The 21,656-nt window shown below is 29.4% G+C and overlaps 3 protein-coding genes across 3 annotated transcripts; 1 reads left to right on the forward strand and 2 right to left on the reverse strand.

Annotated features, from left to right (window-relative positions):
- Window positions 1–2,058: 2,058 nt before the first annotated feature.
- BDW74DRAFT_164108 (uncharacterized protein) lies at window positions 2,059–4,022 on the reverse strand. Its single transcript, XM_073726208.1, has 2 exons — window positions 3,200–4,022; window positions 2,059–3,121 (listed from the first exon to the last, which is right to left on the reverse strand). The coding sequence occupies exons 1-2, from the start codon at window positions 3,969–3,971 to the stop codon at window positions 2,538–2,540; spliced, it is 1,356 nt and encodes a 451-aa protein (XP_073577741.1). The 5' UTR covers window positions 3,972–4,022; the 3' UTR covers window positions 2,059–2,537.
- A 9,007-nt stretch (window positions 4,023–13,029) lies between these two features.
- On the forward strand, window positions 13,030–14,408 carry BDW74DRAFT_164110 (zinc-dependent alcohol dehydrogenase family protein). Its single transcript, XM_073726209.1, has one exon. It carries the CDS (start codon window positions 13,235–13,237, stop codon window positions 14,237–14,239), a length of 1,005 nt encoding a protein of 334 aa, XP_073577742.1. The 5' UTR covers window positions 13,030–13,234; the 3' UTR covers window positions 14,240–14,408.
- Window positions 14,409–14,626: 218 nt separating this feature from the next.
- On the reverse strand, window positions 14,627–15,781 carry BDW74DRAFT_171791 (uncharacterized protein; the record flags this gene model as incomplete). Its single annotated transcript, XM_073727366.1, has 3 exons — window positions 14,627–14,860; window positions 14,891–15,470; window positions 15,537–15,781. 3 exons carry the CDS (start codon window positions 15,779–15,781, stop codon window positions 14,627–14,629), a joined length of 1,059 nt encoding a protein of 352 aa, XP_073577743.1.
- Window positions 15,782–21,656: the final 5,875 nt, after the last annotated feature.

Below are 21,656 nucleotides of genomic sequence, written 5' to 3' on the forward strand. Positions count from 1 at the left end.
TAAGCTTTTTACTAGTTAACCTGTAAATAATATTATAAACTTTTTTAAATATAATATAATAGCCTTTTATTATGTCCTTAGTTATAAAGACCTAACATAAAGTAATAACTATTATAAGTGGTTAACAAGTAATTGCTAATTAGTTATAAGGTAGTTAGTTATACATACTTTTTTTTTAATTATTTAAATATATAGTAAACACTAATTTCTTTAGCTTTTTTAACTAAACACGCTTGTATAATATATTAATCTTAACTAAAGGTAAAGTATAAAAAAGCTTAGCTTGGTTTTTAAGGATATAAATAATAAAGACCTAATTATTATTCTGGTAAATCTCCTGCACATACTCCTAGATTATATAATTAGTTATTAGGTAGTTAGAAAGCAGTTATTAAGTACTTACCTTAAACTTTATATTCTTTCCTAATTTAAAAATCACACTATTAACATCTTAACCTGCTGGATAATATAAAAGGCGCTGTTTCCTAATAATAGCCTTAATTAGGTCTAGATTTAAGAAACTATTATAAATTTACTAGATTATATAATAACTATATTTAGCATAAAATAACTATAATACTGGACTTTTAAGAAAAGCGCCTATAAAGTAGTTAATAATAACTTATAATTAACTTTTAAACTACTTAGGAAGTACTTATTAAGTGTTAAGCTTAGGCTTTAAGCCTGTTTAATTAATTATAAGATACCATTCATAATTTTTGCTGGGGTTTTTTAAGGAGGTAAAGGGGCATGTATATAAATACCATAAGATATAAAAATAAAATAAGGGTTGTAATTAAGATTTATAGGAATTAACCAGTAAAATATAATCTTATATTTAGCATGTACTAGTTTTCCTGGTCCCTAAGGGTAATTATAAGCTAATTAAGTGCTTAGCAAGTAGTTTATAAGTAGTTAGGAAATATCTCTTAGGTACTTACTATAAAAAAGTAACTTAGATTTAACTAATTTAACCGCACCATATTCCTTGGTATTAATAATAACCTCACCAGTAAATAATTCTTAAAGAAACTAAAAATAAACAAAGCCATTCTTAGGCACCTGATAGGTATAAAACCCGGCAGGATTAGATAATATGTTAATACATTTAATATAAGAGTTAAAACCACCTAATAGATTTTATACTTAGTTAGCAAGCAGTTTAAAACTAGTTTATAGCTACTTAGCTTATTAAAATAAATAACTAAGCTAGTTATGGCTGGCAGGAATCTTGAAATTTGAAACAAGATTATTAGTTCTTAAAAAGATTCTTTACCGCGCGGTAAAATCTATTAAAAACTAGTTAAAAAATATTTACTAAGTGCTTGCTAATTACTTTATACCTATATGCAGTATCTTTAGTTACATCTCTCTTAACTTTACTAATTTTATGTTAACTTTTTTATAAAGTAGCCTATAAATTATTTATAAGACAGGTATAATGCATATTTTTAAGCTATATACCCGCATGTTTATAGATTTTAACCCTAGAACATTAATAGGATAAGCTAAAGTAGGATATTCTAAGAAATAAAGACTGGCTATAAGGCCTGTTATAATAATTTTGCTAAATATAATATTAAATTTATTAAGTAATTAGTAATTATTTAATAAGCACTTAATAAGTACTTACACTGTTAACCATGTCCTTAACAGTTTCCCTTTACTAATTAAAAGGCATATTTATAACATAGCCATATTTTATTAAATTAGTTACTAGATATTTAGGAAGATTATTATTATATTTTAATTTTAAAATTTTTAATGGGTTCCTTAAGGCATTAATAAGTAAAATTAAGATATTTCCTTTCTTTTAATTAGTTAGCAAGTGCTTGGCAGCCAGTTGCTTGTAACCTACCTTATGTAATTAATTACTTAATTTACTTTTAATTAATTAAAAGAAATTATCTTATAAGAAAAAGCTAGGATCTTAAAGATTTATTATAAAGTAATTAATAAGTAATTATTAAGTACTTTAGGAATTTATCTTTTAAATTTAAAGAAAAAAAAAACCAAAATTTAAAGTAAAATTTAGGGAATTTACAGTTATTTAAATTTTTTACATACTAGGGGTAAAGTCAAGTTCCACGCGGTTAGCTAACTCCCAAGTGGCGGGACCCGCTTTCAATGTTGATGCCACCTACCCTCTCTTGCCAATCTTCGCAGAGAGGTGAACCATTGATTATTAATTTTCAAGGAAAATCCAGTGTCACCTTCCTGCATTTTCCTCTGCATCAATCTCTAGTGTTTCAACTGAATGAATAGTACCACATCCGCTACACCATGTTAAAACATTTCCGGGTGCTTCATTCCAGGCCACATTTTGAAACAAACACGTTTATGGGTGCCAAAACGTCCGTCAAACAGACAAGGGATAATAAAAGGAGCTTCTTACTCTTTTCGGAAGAAGCCATACAACTAGGCCGATGGGACTGCGTCGTGGATCAAAGTATTGCTATGGATGTCTAAAAAGCAAGTGGTCTTACTAGTCAAAAATTTGCAAGTGTCGATGGTATACTGCGAATCATGAGTCTGTTTCAAATCTCCAGCGCCCTCATGCCGTCAGATAAAGAAGTACTATATCGCATGGCAGTCCTTTCCAGGTTTGCCGCAAAGCGCTTGAAGGCATTACTGTGCTCAGCACCATCCCATCGCCATCTGGAATCCCCTTCATATTCGAACGACAAGTTAAGATCGAGTAGAAAAGCATGTAAGTGGCTATGCAAGTCACGCGAAAGACTTCCTCTGGGCGCTTCGGGTTCGATCAAGAGACTCGTGGCCTCGTAGAACCCGCGTGGATCGGTTAGGCTCTCATTCCGTCTCAAATCGATGCCCGCATAGAAGCTCCAGCGCCAGGAACGCAAGATGTCATCTCGCACACTCCCTCCGACTTGCCGAGCTGCGTCCGGTTCCTTTTCGCTGTGCTGTTTCACCTCGGTGAGAAGCAGCGATGCGTCTGCGCATATCCAGGACAGGTTACTGCGAACCAGTTCATCCACCCCGATAATCCCCTTGAAATAGCCCAGTTTCGATATACTCTCGCAAAGATTGCTGACGATGGTCTCCCATTGACCCTCGTCGATTCTGGGCTTGGCGAGACTTTTTTGCTTGCATTCCTGCTCTATTATGTTTGCGTCAACCTATGCAACTTCAGGTATAGGGCCAATAATAACTGGTCCAAGTTGAAGAAATTGCTCACGTTCTTTCCATAAGTCCCTGGCAACCCTTGCGCAGTCTTGACGTAGCTCCCGTATCCAGTTTGCCTCAATTCCTGCCTCTGAACAGTGCATAAAGGCCTGCACAAACTCCACCAGGAGCAGCCGACGAAAGCAGCTGTACGTCCGATGATAATTCACGGCATAGCTTGGGTGGAACGCGTTTATTCTTTTTATGGTCGTCCCATCCTTGAGCACGAATTCCAGCTTATCATGAACCTTCCCAACCCCTCTGCTGCTCAACCCCCTGACGATCGCATTACTGGTGTCAGAGCGGAGTGCCTGATAGCAGGAGAGGACCACATCAGGCTTCTTAGCCTGAACCATTTTCTGAAAAGCATCCTGCGCCAACTGGAGAATGTCGTCATTGTCCGTACTCTCGGTACAGTACGGTAGCGTGTCGAATACGCTCACCTCATCGACGCCCATACGCCCACCAGTCGCCGCTTGAATCAGGTCGCTGACCGAGTCTGTCGTGGCACAATCCTGTAGATCTGCCACAAAGCCCTTGTCGAATTCCTGCCTCCTATGCGGCTGCAAGAGTGCCACCAGGACGCCTCCTTTTGTCGCTGGCTTCGCAAGCTCCAGTCCGTGGTGGATCCTGGACCTTTCAAGGCTTTTCCCGTCACAGGTCGATGACTCTCCCCATGTCTTTAAGATATTCAGGTGGTCGCTAGATTCAGTATATAATGGAAGATGTAAATTCTTCACAATGTTCACGAGTCTGTGGTCGACTGGGATGCCTAGACACTCCATTCAGGTGGCGGGGCTAAAACAACGGGTTGGGGTTTTGTACAGTGATTGTCTGGGTGGGTCGATGTTCCCACTCATCTGCGGATTGCGGATGACTTATATTCTCCAGCATTCAAGGCAGATTCAAGACTGACTGCAAGGCTTCGTGGCTCAGACCCTCTGAAAACGAGAAAGCCTTGCTGCGGCGCGTCCCATGCTTGCGCACCGAGCCTACAGTTGACTGGCTGGAACTTGATAACCTCGCATGGGAACTAGCCTAAGAGTTCAGGGTAGTTTAGCTAGGATATTTCATGGTTTTAAAAGCACTACTATCTAACCTCGCAATGCCCACGAGGTATATATTAGTTATAGTTAGATCTTGGGCAATAGCTCTACCCTGCATATTATAGCTAAGCCTTATAAATAAAAGGCTATAACTTTTCTCCTGTAGCTGCTCCTTCCTAATCTCTAATTAATAATAGCTTGGTACCTTTTGCGTGTGCTCTTTAAGTTTCTCTAAAGTTTATTCTGGTTTGTACTAGGATTTATCCTCTATTTATCCCACCTTTTTTTGGAAATTGTCAGCGAACGCGGCCAGCGCGGACTGCTATCAGCCAATAGATCTACCTTACTGGCGCGATGTGACGGGCTGTCACGTCAGGAACCGGAGCCATGGATTATCCGCACTAATTATAGTAATATGGCAGTATTAATATAATAACTTCTTGGCTATTATATTAGTTAAAGCAAAGTAACATAATAAATTTAACTAGATATACTTATTAAAGTAAAATATTATAATTAATTTATTAAATAATATATATTTAAAAAACTATTTTTATAATATTAAATAATTTTAATTATTACTTATTATTTTTAGAAACTAAGTTACCCTACCTTTTAATTTTAATTTAGTGTTTTATATAAGCTTTTTAACCTTAAGACTTGTACCTTCTACTCTTGCACACAGAATATCCTTAAATCCCACTAGTTTAAGACGGATCAGCAGGCTTTATCTAACTACTGGCAGCACAATAAAAACAAAACTATGTCCATAACATAGTTAATTAAAAAGGGTTTAAAGGTGATTTTTTAGGTTTATTACTACTAAAGCAGTATAAAAATAATAAAGGCACTAGTGACCTTTTAAAATAATTAAAGTCTTAATAATATGTCAAAGCCTTAAGGTAGATAATCAGGTATAAAATAAAATACTAGCTTAAATAGAATTAATATAAAGGTGTATAGGTATATATTCTTAAGGCTTTATGTAGATAAAGACTAACTCTTGCATTATTAATCTTTAGTAGGTGTTGGCTTTAAATACACCTTTAATTTAGTAGTAATGTTATTATTATATAGTAGGGTAACAGGCGCGTAATATCTTATCTTATTTAAATCCCTTATTTTATTATTACTTAGTACTTGTGGGTGTGATAACTTGGCCCTTTTTTAATTAAGATTAAGCTAATCTTTAAATAACTTCATGCATTTTTAAACATAATTATTTCATACTTGGTTTATAATGGTTTAGTGATATTTCCGTGGTCCTAAGTTATAATTTAGGTGTAGTATTAGTAAGTGTTATAAGTATTATAGCTTAATTATTTTATTATTATTTTTATTAGGATAAAGGTCTTATTTAGTTATTTTAAAAAGCTTATTTGCCTAATTTTTTGTGTATTCTGCCTTACAAGCTTGTTGGTTATAAAAGTATTAAGAATAACTGCTGTTTAGGTAATAATTTATAAAGTTATAATAAGGTTATTATATTATAACTAGCTCTATATAAATAGCTAAATATAAAAAATAAATTTTCTTTTACTTCTTATTTTTTTTATAATTTCCCTATTTTTAATATCCTTATCTTTATTTTTTATTTACAGATCACGTGTTCCTATCCTGTTTTACTATTAATTTTTTATTATTATGCCTTGTTATTATGCTTATAAAGCACGCCTTATTTTTAACTTTTTTATTAAACTAAAAGTCCTGTGGTGCGTGCGCTGTTTTAAAACCAGAATTAAGGTAATAAATACTAGTAACACTACTGTTTTATTTTAGTTTAGCTATGTCTTAAATATAGTATTATTTATATTATGCTAGCAGTGTTTTTATTATAACATAACCTGTTAAACTATAAGTATATTATATTTTAATTAAGTTTTATTACTAATAAATCATGTTCCTTAAACTTATATAATGATAATAGGTAACACGGCGGATCTTTCTTAAATTATTAGCTGGTATTAGGGTTTTTAGGCTAATAATAATAATAATAACATGGCTATTAATAATAATACTATAAAAAAAATAAATAATATGTGTCTTTATATTTTTAAAGCAATGTTAAGCTTCTAAAAGTTTTTAAGATAGCAAAGAAAGCCTACTATTCTAAGTTTAGGTTAGTAATTAAAATAGAAAAGGACTTAGGTAAAAACTTAATTAAGTATTATAATAAAGTAATAGCTTAACATGCCCTTCTTTCTTGTGTTGCGGCCCCGGCTTTAAACTAAACTAGTAAGAATAATACTTATTATATTAAAGCTATCTACCTTTATTTATAATTTAGTAATACTAGATTTACTAAATAAATAGTAGTAAAGTATTACTTTTTAAATATTATCTTGGCTGCTATTAATAATTTATATGCTGAAGCTAGGGATCTTATAGCTTATATTAGTAAAGTATTAGATTTATTTTTATTATCATTTATAATATTTAGTCTTTATTTTAAGCTATTAGTTTATCTTGAGTTTTTATGTATGTTTAGCTCTGCTTTATATTAATACCCCGTCATTTTACTCTTTAAGGGTTAAAGTCTTGTTCTGTTTTTTATTTTACTTTGGTATTAATAAAAAACTTTATTATTATTATTTTATTAGTTATTATAGTAATTCTTTACCACTAGGAAGGGTTTATCCCTTTTTTTAAACCTTATTTTTTATATTTTAGTACCTTCTTCTTTTTATAGGCTTTATAGACTTATAGCATAGTGTTTATAGTATTCTTTTATAATTATAATAATAAAATTTAACCTTTATTTTAAGGTAGTCTTTCTTATTTAAGTATATAACTTATAAGTTAACTTAATATTACACTTTATTTTTAATTTTGGCCCTAAGAGGTACTAGACTTTAATTATTTTTTTTATAATTTTATATAAGAATTAGTATATTTATATTTTTAATAAGTATTTATTAATTATATTTTAAATGCTAGTTCTTTTACTTTATTAAGTATAATTTTTAATTTTTAATAAAGTCATGATTTATAATATTATTAATTTTCTAAGCTTTGTTTTTTCTAGATCCGGTATTATTTTATTATTAATTTTACCGTGCCAAGGCTTAAGTAAGGAAATATAAAAAATATTATGAACTTAGCCATACTTCTTGGGAAGTTAAAGTTGGTACACTGCTAAATTAATTTTATTTAGTATATAAAAAGGGCTAATAAACTTAAGCTTAAATTTAATAAGAATTTTAAGATTTAAATTCCTAGTATTAAGCTTAACTAGTTATTTAGCCATAAAGTTTATACTTTTTTATTTTTAATTATAATACTTTTAATATTATTCTATATTCTTTTATTCTTTCATATACCTTGTACAGATTTTATTAAGTTTTCTAACTTAAGTTAATACAGCAGGTACCTTTATTTATTTAGGGTTATTCTTAAGTTATATAAAAAATTTAGGATCTTGGCTATATAGAACCTAAAATAAGGATATATTAAAAATATTATTTTATATATTATTATAAGTTAATCATGCAGTTTTTAATAATATAGGTCAGGTATAATAGTTTTTTATAATAAAATAATATATATACTATTTTAAAACGTAATTTATGTGTTTAGTTTGGGTATTAGTTTAAGGGTGAAAAGTAGTTAACAGGTAAAGTTTAGTTTTATAATAAAATTATAACTTTTTTAATATTTACTAGTAAAAAAGCCTGAGTTTTATATAATACCTTTTAATTAGTTATAATTTAAAGTTTAATACTAGTAAAAGATTTCTGCAAGCTTATATACTTAAATTAAGGTTAAAATAGGTATAAATTAATATTACTTAAAAATTTATTAATAATTATAAGAATAGCATTAACGTGTTACTTTTAATATATAGTTAAAGGGAGGCTAATAATAAAGTTTATTATAATTTTAGTAAAGGAATAGTTAAGTTTTAGTAGTAGTATAGGTTTATTATATAAATAATATTAAGATGTTAAGGTGTATTAGTATATAGGGCAAGAATAAGTAAAAGTTATAATTATAAATTTTATTTTTAGCTAAAAAAATTTTTATTTTGCTAAATAGTTAGTTTTTTATAAACCAAAATGTCCTACTAAAAATTATTATAATATACTTAAATAATCTTAGTTCTAAGCATTTAATTAGTAGGAATATAAATTTAATTTTAAAATAATAATAAATTATTATTTATAATAATTTAGTTTTTATAACTTTATACTCTTAGCTTTTTAGCCTAATTTTATGCCTTTATAGCAGTAATTTGCTTCTAGATTTAATTATTTATTAATTATAATACCAAGAGTAACTTTATTAAATAATTTAATATTTAATTAAAGTAGGGGTCCTTAACAAGCATAATAATTTAAACTTAATATTAGGCTAAGACCTAATTTTTCTTAAGATTAGACTATATATTTATAGTACCATAATCTTTAAAATTAAGATTTAACTTTATTTTGCTTATAAAACTAGAAGGAGCTGTATAAATATTAAAATATTTATTATATTTAATATTCTGGACTTAAACCTTATATTCTTCATTTAAACTAAACTACTTTCCATGGGCACTTTACACTAAATCTTAGCAAGTAATTACTTGGACTTTAGTACCTGGCATTATTTTTTTAAATAAGTACTAAAAGTCTTTTTTAAGACTATTTTAGGCTTGTTTTTATATCTTTTAAATATGGCATTTACAGGGTTATGCTTACCTAAATAATATAAGATTTTAAAATTATAAGCAGCTAGGTTTATACACTATCTTGCTTGCTTTCTATTATACTTTTATTATTGCATAAAGGAACAGAGATTTACATAATCTAACTATATTAGTATTAAATAGGGAGAACCTTTAAGATACTGCCTTTAATAATAAAATAATTAAATAATAATAAATAGCTCCTTATCTAGGATTAACTAATTAATCTTAGCTCTTATAAATTTATATAACTAAAATATAACTAGGTGCCATTTCCTATTATTATTTAGTTAAAAAAGATTCTAGCTATCTTTATATTACTAGTGTCCACCTTTAACTAACCTTTTTAATTTAGATTAAAATAATATAGTAGGTGTGCTTTAATAAAAGTATTAAAAAAATAAAATATTACTTTTTTATACTTTTAAAATTATAAAGGTCTAGTTTTTCTTTTATACTGCATACCTTTTATTAAACTAGTTAAGGGTAAAGCAATCCGCGTAAAATTATAAATAAAATAATAATAAAAGTTAATAAACCTAAAAAAAAGATTATAAGGCTTGATAAAAATAAGGTTCTTTTTAAAAGGTTATAATAATTACTTATTCCAGGTTTATTTTAATACTACCTTAGTTAATTATAAAACCTAGTAATTCCACCTCTTCTTTAAAGAATAAATATTTTTTAAGTTAATAAATAATTTAGCTTTATATAATTAAATAAGGACCTGCTTTACATGCTTAACATGTTCTTCAAGGTTAATAGAAAAAATAAGAATATTATTAAGGTGAATAATGCAGATTTAGTCTAAAATATTATAAATTATAGAATAAATATAACTTTAAAATATAACAGGGGTATTTATTAAATTAAAAGGCATAATAGTATACTTAAAGTAATTATAATAATATTAAAAAGCTCTTTTTTTATTAGTCTTTTTTATAAACTTAAATATAATAATATATATTTTTTAAGATTAATTTTAGTATACCAGGTTGCTCCTGATAAGCAATCTAAAATTTTTAAAATAAGGGGTAAAGGGTATTTATTTCTAATTATTATTTTATTTAGTTTTTAGTAATTAATATATAACTATAAACCTTTATTCTTTTTTGGTATAAACAGGATAGAGGCTCCCGCGGGACTTTTAAAAGGTTTAATATAGTTATATTAGATATTTTTATTAATATATTAATGTAATATTGCTAGTTCAGCAGGAGATAAAGGGTAAATTAGTTTATAAAAAACAATTATTTATTAATTATTATAATTTTATATATAGGCACTAATTTTAAAGACATTATTTTAGCACCGTGCAAGGAGAATATATCATAGAACATATTTAATTTAAATAATAGATTATTTATTTAATCTGGCTTGCTGTTATTATAGACTTTCTTGTGTAAAGGTATAATTATAAAAATATAAGCTTAATTTTTACAGGCTTTTTAAAACTTATATTAATTTAAAAATTAATATTTTACTGCTTTATTACTAAACACCACCAATTCACAATAATATAAATGCACGTAACTTAAATAATTATTATAAATAAAATAATTAGGTATATAACTCTGTTTTATTTTATTTTTATATAAAATTATTGAAATATTTTCATGGTTCCCCTAAAGTTAATAACTTTAATAAGTACTTTCTATACTTTTTTAGGACTATCTTATTAATTATTATATCCTTTTAAAATAATATATAATAATTTTACTTAATTTGATAAGCATACTTTATAAAATCTATACTTACTACATTTACCTTTACTCTAGTTTTAAAATCTACTTTAGTTTTAATATCTTTTAAGGTACTTTTATAATTATTTTAGTTTATAAATACTTATTTATCTTAATTTTAGGGTATTAAGCTAGGGTATAAGACTTTACTCTAGCTTTGTATTTATTTTTTTTATTATATATTTTATTTTTATTTTAATTTATATACTTATCTTCCTGCTATTCCTCCGGGCCTTTTTTATAATATTTCTTATTTTTAAGTTCTTTAATAATTACCTTATAAATTTAAGTGTTTTAATTTAGATTTATTAGTTAAAAGTTTAAATTCTTTAGTAGTTTTATATACTTTAGTGCTATATATCCAGGTTTCCCATATTTATAATAAATTATTAAGGCTAATTTAAATTAATCCTAATTTCGTACCGGCCTGGTATAGCTTTATAAAGATTTTATAATATTAAGAGTTTGTTAAGTTAATATTTTACTATAAGCTTTTTTAACAGCTTATCTTATTAAATAGTTCCTTTCTTAAGTTCCTCTTCCTTAAATAAATCCTTATTTATTTAATCTTATTTTAGGAGTGTTTCCTCCTTGTTCTCTTAATTTAGGTTATTTATTATAGTAAGAAGTAATCCAGGGTTATTTATATAATATTTATAACTAGTACTATAATATTAATTAAACTAAATATTCTTTAGTATTAGGAAGTTCTTTATTATTAAGATTATAAATCTTATCCTAAAGGGCTGGTTATAGCTTGCTAAAATAGTATTAAATTTATATTTTTTTATTATTTTTAATAAAATATTATTTTAAAATAATAAGATAATGAATAAATCCTTTAAGGTCCTGTTTTTTTTAGCAGGTATTCTCTAGCTTAACTATTATATTTAGTAAACTAGTTATTAAGCTTTTAAAAATAGTTGCAGTCTAATCTTTAAAATATTTTTTAGGATAATTTTAAATATTCTTTATTTATACCTTTTAATTTATTAGTATATTAAATTTAATTACTTTTACATGTAGAATTTATATAAATTAAAGTACCTAAGATTTAGTATTAATTTACTTTATATTTATTAAGGGCTTTTTTAAAGTTTAACTTTAGTATATTAATTTAATCAAGGTATTACTATAAATTAAAGTTAAGATTATACTTAAATATGCTTTTATTCTTAATTCTGTCAGAGCTTTTAGGTGATTTATTTTTATAATAGTATTGTTTAAAAGGTGTTTCTTATTTTAATAATTGATTTTTAAGGTATTAAATATGTCTTTTTATTTTTAAAGCTATTATGCTATAAAAAGTTCTTGGGTGTTTTTGTAGGGGATTATTATTATTTTTTAAGTATTTTAATAATTTTTTATAAAGGTGTTTTTAACTATTTTACAAATTAATAATTAATAAATATTAAAAGATTTATCTCTAGGATTATTAGGATAGTCCTTTTTAAGGAGAAGGCATGAGTATATAGGTAATATAATATATATTATATAAGTAATTAAGGATAAAAGAGTTAGAATTATTAAAGCCTTAAAATAAATAATTAGGTATAAAATAAAGTACTAGCTTAAATAAAATTAATATAAACGTATATAGGTATATATTCTTAAGGCTTTATATAAATATAAAAATAATAAAAACCTTGGTATATGTTAAGATAGTGCTGGAATCTTAGTTCTTTTTTTTAGCAAAGCACTTTATCTAAAGGATAGTAAGTAAAAAGAAAATTATTATATCACGCTGGAATATATATGCTTAACGGATATTTAGCTTAAAAATAATAGTTTTTATGTGTAGTTTATTTATAAATAAGGGCTATTTATGAAAATTAATATTAATAGCCTTTACTTAATTCTTATATTTATAACTTTTTATAGGAAGGGCTGTGCCGCTGTTTTATAAAATAAAACCATAAGTTTTGAGTAAAGTTATAATAAATAAATTTAATCTTATTAGCAAGATTTATTGATTTTTTATAATATTAATACTTTCTTTAAAGCTCCTTTTTTAGCTGCCTAATTACGCTGAGCCTGATCCTGGCCTCTTGTAAGACCTGGTAGGCATGTGGTGCCTGAGGCTTACAAGGCCCCGGTTGCACTACTTAATGGGTTCTATGGAAACCGCAAGGTATCTTGCGGTTTATGTGGTCTTTTGGTAAAAAGTCTTATCGAGTCACATGACCCTAGCACAAAACTCTTATACCTCTAGTAAACAAGGCTTTATATATAATATATTCATTAAAAAACCTAATAAAAAAGTAGAAATGCAATTTGCTGAGACGCCGCCTGTTTCGGCCGGCCCCATTCCGGGTTTGGCGCCTCCATCATCCGCCCCAGAACTGTGATAGCGCGGTCCATTTGTGGTTCAGCTTATCCATATCGGGTTCGATGCTATACCTAAACGAATTTCCTATTTTTACCTGACTTCTCCAACACTGATAACCAGCGGAGTGGCCAAATTCACCTGTGCCTTAGGATTTTCTTCGTGCTGCCCTCATTTTGGAACGCTCAAGTGACTACCACATCGAACCCTGGCACCGGGAGCGATACAGAATCAACCTGCGCTCACTCCACAATACACATAAGCGATGTTCAGGACTATTGTGCGGGCCTTCGGCCCCCCAAATGAGATGATTATCGGTGAAATCTGCGATCCACCTATCCCTGGACCCGGGCAGGTATTGGTACGGATGCTGCTTGCCAGTATCAACCCCTCGGACCTAATTCCAATCACTGGTGCCTACCGTACGAGAACTTCGCTGCCTTTTGTCCCGGGGTTCGAAGGCGTTGGTGTGGTCGAAGCAGTCGGCTCAAATGTCTCTGAACTGAAGGTTGGCGACCGTGTGTTGCCACTGGGAAGCGCAGGCGCCTGGCAAGATTTAAAGCTCAGTGAAGAACAATGGTGTTTCCCAGTGCCCCCCGATCTCACCGACCAGCAGGCTGCAACGGCCTATATCAATCCACTTACGGCCTGGATGATGACAAAAGAATATGCACCAGCTCTTCCAGCTCCGGTAGTAGTCAATGCCGCCACTTCCGCTATCGGCCAGATGATTATTCGGACGCTCAATCGAGTCGGCGTGCGACCAATCGCGCTAACTAGGCGACCCGATGTTCTAGAACAATTGATGAGTCGATCCGACGTAACAGCAGTGATCTGTCCGTCTGATGGGGAGCTCAGGCAAAGAATTTACGAGTTAACTGAAAGCCGAGGCCTTACTGTTGCGTATGATGCTGTTGGTGGAAGTGAGGGTAATGATCTAGCTCACTTACTCGCTCGTGGTGGCACGCTTATCCACTATGGGCTGCTATCTGGCGTGTCCTTATCTCCTTGGTTGTACCAAGAACGTCCAGATGTCCAGATAGTTTTGTTTCGTTTGAGAGATTGGGTACATACCACCGAGCGTCGTGAAATCCAGTGCGCTTTGAATGAGGCTTTCGATCTTGTCCGCGAGGGCATCGCGGAGTCAAAGGTTGCACGGGTATTCCAACTTTCTTCGTTCAAAGAAGCTCTGGATTACGAGGCTAACCCGGACCGGAGAGGAAAAGTGCTTTTATCGATGTCGCTAGATCCGGATCCTATTGTTTCTTGATTTTAAATGGCAGTTTACTCAGACGCATCGTACAGGGTCTGGACTGCGATATATAGAGCGCCTGAGTCCTTAAATTTCCGCCGCCGCGTCAACCGCAGTCTGTTCCATTTGCTTATAGTTCATGACAGATTGAATTGTACTTGATAATTTGATTCTGCTGCCCTGACTGGTTGATTAACTTGCCTGAATGCTAACTAGTCTTGGTTATATTGAAATCGTGTAATCAAGTAAATTTCCTACAAGTCCTGAAATTTAGAGTAACTACTCTGGACGCATGGAAGTCTATGGGCCCGGGAATGTCGAATTTCATTTGAGCTATATTATCAAGTATCGGAATTTTGTTGTACCTGAGAGTAAGCACGCCAACTCGATATATCCTTAGATTGTTCACTTTTGACTTGGCTTTATTGGATCCGGCGGCTCGACGAAGTCAATTGTACCCATTGTCTCCACATACCACACGTCACTTGGTTTATAGGCACCTTTTGGCGTAGCATCGTGGCCTTTCAAAAGACTACCACTAAGAAATGTGTTTGGGAATCCTGGGTCAAATCTGTAAGCTGATTCAATCTCCTCGATGTCCTTCTCGGTGAGGGCAAGTGAAAGACAAGCAATATTGCCCTAAATATGTTCCAGAGTCCTTCCACCGACAATAGGAAAGACATATGGGGCTTTTTGCATCACATAGGCTAGTGCAACGTGGTGAATCTTAGTATCTTTGCCTTTCGTCTTAAGAGCCCTCTCCAGCACTTGAAAGACATCTTTATCATGCTGGGAAGCGACATGCTTCCTGCCTGTGTCATTATTCTCACGCTCCTTATACCCATCGTCGGTCTGGAATAGTCCTTGGTTCAACACGCCATATGGGCAAATTCCCATCCGTTCAGCGCCGCACATGGGAACAATATCCCTCTCAAAGTCACGCAGCGCGGCATTCCACATGCTTTGGTATACAGAGAACTGACGGAGTCCATTGGAACGAGCATACTGATTTGCCTTGGCGAATACCCAGGCAGGAGTGTCAGAAATGCCGAGGTACAGGACTTTGCCGGATGAGATCAGGTCATTCAAGCAATGCATCAATTCCTCGATTGAGGTTGCGTAGTCCCACCAGTGCACGTAAAACACATCCACATAGCTGGTCTGAAGCCTATGTAGTGACTGCTCAAATGCAAGACGCATTGACTTGCTTCCATTACCTCCAGAGTTCATTTTGAGGTGAACATCGCGTCTGCTCATGTCAGAATATTTTGTAGCAAGCACAATCTCATCGCAGTTCTTTCATGAGGTAATCCACACCCCTAACCACATCTCGGATTGTCCAGCCTGGTAACCAGTCGCTGTGTTGATAAAGTTGCTACCCTGACGAAAGAAATAATCGAGTATCTCAAAAGCAGTCTCCTTAGTACATTCGCCTAGCTTCTCCTTATGTGCATCACCAAAATTCATAGCACCGAGGCATAGTGGAGAAACCCGAACAGAAGCTGATGGCGCAAGTTGGCGATGGCGTGCGAGAGCCAAGTCAATGACAGGCGTTGACATGATGCTTGTAAGAATAATATCAAGAAGAGAGAATGTTAAGATACTTTCTTATTAAGTTTGCAGTGGCAGGATAAAATAAAGCAAATTTCAAGTTAGACTAAGTATTTATATTTCTAAGTAAAGTAAATATAAATAAAATAGATATTAACTAATAATATAATTCTTAGTAAAAATAATTAACTATAAATCCTGGTAAAGATAACCAGGCTGTTATTTTGATAATAGTATTATAAGGCCCATGATATTGTACATAGCCCTTCCACAAGAACTTAGAGATATCCGCGGAGGGTCTTCCGCGGATAGGCTAAGTTAGTACCTATGCTAACTTAGCCTATAAAGAATACCTATCCTTTGCAAGGTGAGAGTTTTAATTCTTAATATTAATTTTATAATTAAACTTATTTTTAGGAAAAGGCTTATAAACCCTTTTATTTTTATTTATTTTAAGTACATTATATCCTGTTATACTATTTATAAACTCCTTTTAAGGCCAAGGACCTTATATTTTTGATACTTATTAATATATTTAGTTTATAAGGGGTAATTTACACCTATACCATAAACCTAGTTAACCTTATAATAACTAAAAATAATTTTATATAAAACTATTTAGGATGTATCTTTTTTTACCTTTTATAAAAAGGTTTATTTATAGCTATTTATAAGGGCTTGGTAAAATTTAACTTAAAAATTATTATATTTTTATATTAAGGGGATTTATCCCTCTTATAACTACTTAAGAAACCATTTTTAGAAGAACTTTGAAGTAAATAAGGTTATAAAAAAAGAAACTAAAATAGGTAAAGCTAATTTAATAGCTTTATAAAAGTACATTATAAATAAGGTTACTTAGGGTTAGACTTTTTTATATTTTAAAAAAAATCTTATCTTATAATTATCTAGTAAAAAGGATTAGCATAACATTATAAATTATATAAATTATTATATATTTATAAAAAGGGTTCAAGCCTTTTTAAAAACTAATAATATCTTATAAAAAAGGTTTAAATTTTAGAGTACTTTATCTTAATTTAATACTGCAGGGTTTATGGGGCGTGGAGTCTAAAATATTAAAAAAATTATTTTAATTAAACCTCCGCGAGTTTTTCCTTAAATAATTAGGAGATCCCACGGATAAATTACATGTTATATAAAGTAAGGCTTTATGCATAAGACTAGCTAAGAATAAATTAGACTATATATACCTATAATATTAAAGGGAATAGTAATTAAAGCTAAGAAAATAAAAAATTAAATTAAAATTATTTTTTTTATAAATCTTTTTTATTTATACTTACCTATAGTAAAGCAGAAGGTCCGCAAATAGCTATACTTTTTGAAAATACTTATAAAATTAGTATCCCTTGTTACTAAGCTTTAATTAAGCCTTTTTTTATGTTATAAGGTTTAACTAGTGCCAATCTAAAACCTGTCAATATAAATTTAAAACTAAAAAACTTTTTACAGGGTAAGAACAAGGGATTTTTATAAAAAATAGGTAATTATAAGGTTAAAAGGCCTGCTTTTATAAAAGGAAAAAAGCCTTAGTGTTAATATTATAAAAAATAAGGTATATTAAGCTAGATTACCTATATTTTATAAAAAAGGCAAAGAATAAAAAGTAATATAAGAATTTTATAATAATAGCTATAATTATTAGTAAGTAATCTTAGCTACAATATATTAGTTTTTGTAAAACAAATAGATTATATTAGGTAATAAGCTGTTAGATTAGTGCAGGGATTTTATAAGTATTTTTTTAAAAAAAACTTAATAACTTCCACCTTATTAGAAAGGGGTTAATCTTAAGATAAAGATTAAGAAAAATAAGGAGCCGCTGTTTATGTAACGGCCTAGGGTATAGAGCCAGGTACGAAGTAGAACACTAAGGAAAAGGGGGTGGAACAGTGGTTAATCTCTAGGTTATATATTATAAAGACTAACTCTTGGCTAACTAAGCTATGCTAAGGGTTGGCCTTAAATATATAAAAAAAATTAGTTATAATATCACAGTATTTTATTCTTTATATATTATTAAACCTTCTTCACTGCCTAAGGCTAATAATTCTGCCTGCTCCCGAAAAGATTAACCTTAATTTATAAATAATATTAAGGATTCTGTATTAGGTTCTTTTATATTTTTTAATAACTTTATTTTATTTTATTTTAGTACTTTGTAGTTTAATACTTAAGACTAAGGTATTTATAGTAACTTTTATTTACAGGGGATTTAGCCGGTATTACCTTGTTAATATTTAAGTTTTATATTAAGATTATTTAAATAGTATTATGTGTTATTATTTTAACCATAAGTAACACAAAGGGATAATTTAAATATAATCCGGCCAAGGATTATTATTATCTTAATTAGGTTATATTTAGGCTTAAGGATTATTATTATAATAATAGTTTTTATATAGGTAGCTAAATATAAAATAATAATTTTTTTTAATCCCTTTTTTTTTCTTTTTTATATTCTCTTTAAAATAAATATATCTTATTTTTATTTACTTTGCAAGTGTCTTTATTTTAATTTTATTATTAATCTCCTTTATTTCACTATTATTATAGCCCCGAAGCATAAGAAAGATATTATTAAAACTCTAGTTATTTTAAAAGTTTACTAGTGCCTTTATTATTTTTATACTACTTTAGTAGTAATAAACCCCGAAGACACCTTTAAACCCTTCTTAATTAACTATGTTATAAACATAGTCTCTTTTATTTTATGCCATTAGTGCTACAAGAGAAATAATACCTGTAAGCTAGTAAGTACCCCCCTATTTTATGTTATTTAGGTACTAATACGCAAGGTCTTAAACTAAATTAATAATAGTGGGTAATACTGCTAATTTAGCTAGCCTCTTAACCTGGTACCACAGGTTTTAGCCCTGACCTAATGGCGAAGAGGCTAAGGAGAATAAGATAACTTAAAATAATAAGTCACTGCTTAGTATTTACCAAGTAATATTTTACCTTCTTAAAGCCTTTAAATTTACTAAAAAGGCATATAAAAAAAGTTTAATTTAATAATAAAGACTAAGAAGGATCTTGGCAAAAATATTATATAATATTATAAAAAAACTTTATTATATTATACCCTTTTTTATTATATTCTGGCTCTGGATTGCTTGGCCTTTAAGAAGAAAAATATTACTTATACTACTAATACTTATCTTTATTTTATTAAGGGTAACAGCAGTTTTGCCTAATAAACTATAGTAAAAGGGCGCTTTTTTATTAAGGTTATTAAGATAATTTATAACTCCTATCTTAAGGAGAAGGACATTATAGTTTATGTTAAGAAGGTAAAGGTTTTATTTCCTATTTTTATTTAAGATATTTAGGCTTTATTTTAGGCCTTTTAGTTATTTTTACTTTGGGTTTTATATATATTTAGTACACGGCGGTAATACCCTTTATTCTTGCTTTTTAGGAGCTTAAGATTTATTTTACTTTTAGCTATTTTTTAGTAAGCTTGCTTTATTATTTTAAAAAGTTTTTATATTATTATGTGGTTACCACGGTGGCTTCCCGGCTCTGTTTAGGGTTTATCCCCTCCTATAAATAATACTTTTCCACTTTCTTTTTAGTGCTTTTCCTTTTGTAGGGGCTTGTAGATGCATAAGGCTTATTATAAATTATAAAAATTTTTAATTTTACAGCTAAGATAGTGATTTTTTAGTATTATTTTAGTAAGGTCTTCCGCGGCATGCATAATCTTGTTTTACTACCTTTTTAAAATAATTTTCCCTTTAGTATTTTTTTTTATATTTTTATATTAAATCCAGAGCATTAATATTCTTAATTAGTACCTATTAATTATACTTAAAAGGCTAATTTTTCCACTTTACTAAGTATAAATCTTTATTTTTAATAATATCTTGGGCTATAATATTATTAATTTCCCATTCTTTATCTTCTTTAAGTTCTGGCATTATGTCGGTATTGTTTCGGCCTTGCCATGGCTCGAGCAGGGAAACTATAAGAGTTTGTGCTAGGGTCACATGACTTTCATAAATCTTTTTACCAAAAGACCACATAAACCGCAAGTTACCTTGCGGTTTCCCTAGAACCCATTAAGTAGCGCAACCGGGGCCTTGTAAGCCTCAGGCATCACATGCCTACCAGGCCTTACAGAAACATGAAAAATATTATAAATTTAATTATATTTTTTTAGTAAACATAGGTAATAAGCATTTATTTTAATTTTATTAAGAATATAAAATAGTTTAATAAATTTTAGCTTAAGCTTAGCAGGAACTTTAAGCCTTAAATTTTTAGTATTAAGCTTAACTTATTATTTTAGTATAAAATTTATGTCTTTTTAATATTAATTATAGTATTCTTAGTATTATTTTATATTTTTTTCCTATTCTTTGTCACACTTGCAATAAATTTTATTTAATTTATTAATTCTTGTTAATGCTACCAGTACCTCTGTCCGCCAAGGCTTGTCCGCGAGCTGTATAATAAGTTCAGGGTCTTGACCAATAACCACCTAATAAGGTAATATGCTAATAGTGCTATTCCAGGCATTATTACATGTAAATTATGCTATACTTAATAGATTTGGCCAGACAAGTTAGTTTTTAGCGCAGAAACACTGTAAATATTATTTTAAAACCTAATTTATTTGCTTGGTTTAGCCGTTGGTTTGGGGGTGGAATGCTGTTGATAGATAAATTTTGGTTTAGTAGTGAAACTATAGTTTTCCCCAGTATTTACTAGTAAATAAGGAATCTTAATCTAATATAATACCTTTAGGTTAACCCCATTTTAAAACCTATTGTTAGTAAAACACTTTAGCAAGTTTATGTGCTTGGATTAAGGTAGAAATAGGAATAAATTAGGACTATTTAAAGTAATAGTTTATAATTATAAAGATTATGTTAATATGCTCTTTTTAGTATATTATTAGGGGTAGTCCGGTAATAAAATTCATACTAATTTATTTAAAAGGGCGTGTTAGTCTTGGTAAGGGTTAAAGATTTCCATATAAATAGTGTCATGGCGTAATAATGTGTTAGTAATTAGGGCAGGAACAGGTATAGGACTTAATTATTAATTTTATCCTGCTTTAAAAAAAACTTTTATTTAACTAGTATTTTAGTTTGTTTAGCTATAAAATATCCTGTAACAGGGTTATTATAATAAGCTTAAATAATTTTAGTTCTTAGTATCTAGTTTAATAATATATATATTTAGTCCTTAAACAGGAGTAATTTATTTTTTATATAAACTAACCCTTAAGCCCAGGCATCTTAGCCTTTAAACTTGTAATTTAGTCCTTAGTCTAGTTATCTTTAGACTATAATACTTAAACTAACTTTGTTAAATAATTTAATACTTGCTTAAAGTAAACATCCTTAATAATATAGGTATTTTAAACAAGGTAATAAGGTAGGACCTAATTTTACTTAAGGTTAAACTAAACATCCGCTATATTATAATTATTAAACTTTAGATCCACTTCTAATTTGGTCTTAAAATTAAAAGGATTACTATAAATATAGTGTCTTTTTTAACTCTTTACATTCTAAATCTTAATAGTAGGTTTTTAAGAAGGATCCAGTTCCTTATCTTAAATTAGATCTTAAATAGTAATAATTTATACCTTTACTTTGCCAGTTAAATATTACTAAATTAGGGCTAAAAAGTCTTCTTTTAATATTTAGTATATATTTTTTAGTATTATCTAGTTATAAATAAATTCCTGCTATTCTACTTACACTAGCATTAACCTCTAATTAGCCTTTTTGCTTAGGATTAAAATATCTTAACAAAGGTACTATTATAAAAGTATTAAGTAAGGAGCAAAATACTTATTTTTTAGGGTTCTTAAAATATAAAGGGCCTACCTTTTTTTTGCATT

Source organism: Aspergillus multicolor (assembly GCF_047715735.1).
Source record: "Aspergillus multicolor strain CBS 133.54 unplaced genomic scaffold BDW74scaffold_56, whole genome shotgun sequence".
NCBI classification, from domain to species: Eukaryota; Fungi; Ascomycota; class Eurotiomycetes; order Eurotiales; family Aspergillaceae; genus Aspergillus; species Aspergillus multicolor.

What these genes read in the sequence shown, in the direction of transcription:
- BDW74DRAFT_164108 (XM_073726208.1), bottom strand. Translation starts at nt 3,971, where the DNA reads ATGGAGTGTCTAGGCATCCCAGTCGACCACAGACTCGTGAACATTGTG. An exon ending in CAGGGACTTATGGAAAGAAC is followed by an intron (nt 3,122 to 3,199) that starts GTGAGCAATTTC and finishes CAAACATAATAG; the next exon opens with AGCAGGAATGCAAGCAAAAA.
- BDW74DRAFT_164110 (XM_073726209.1), top strand. Translation starts at nt 13,235, where the DNA reads ATGTTCAGGACTATTGTGCGGGCCTTCGGCCCCCCAAATGAGATGATT.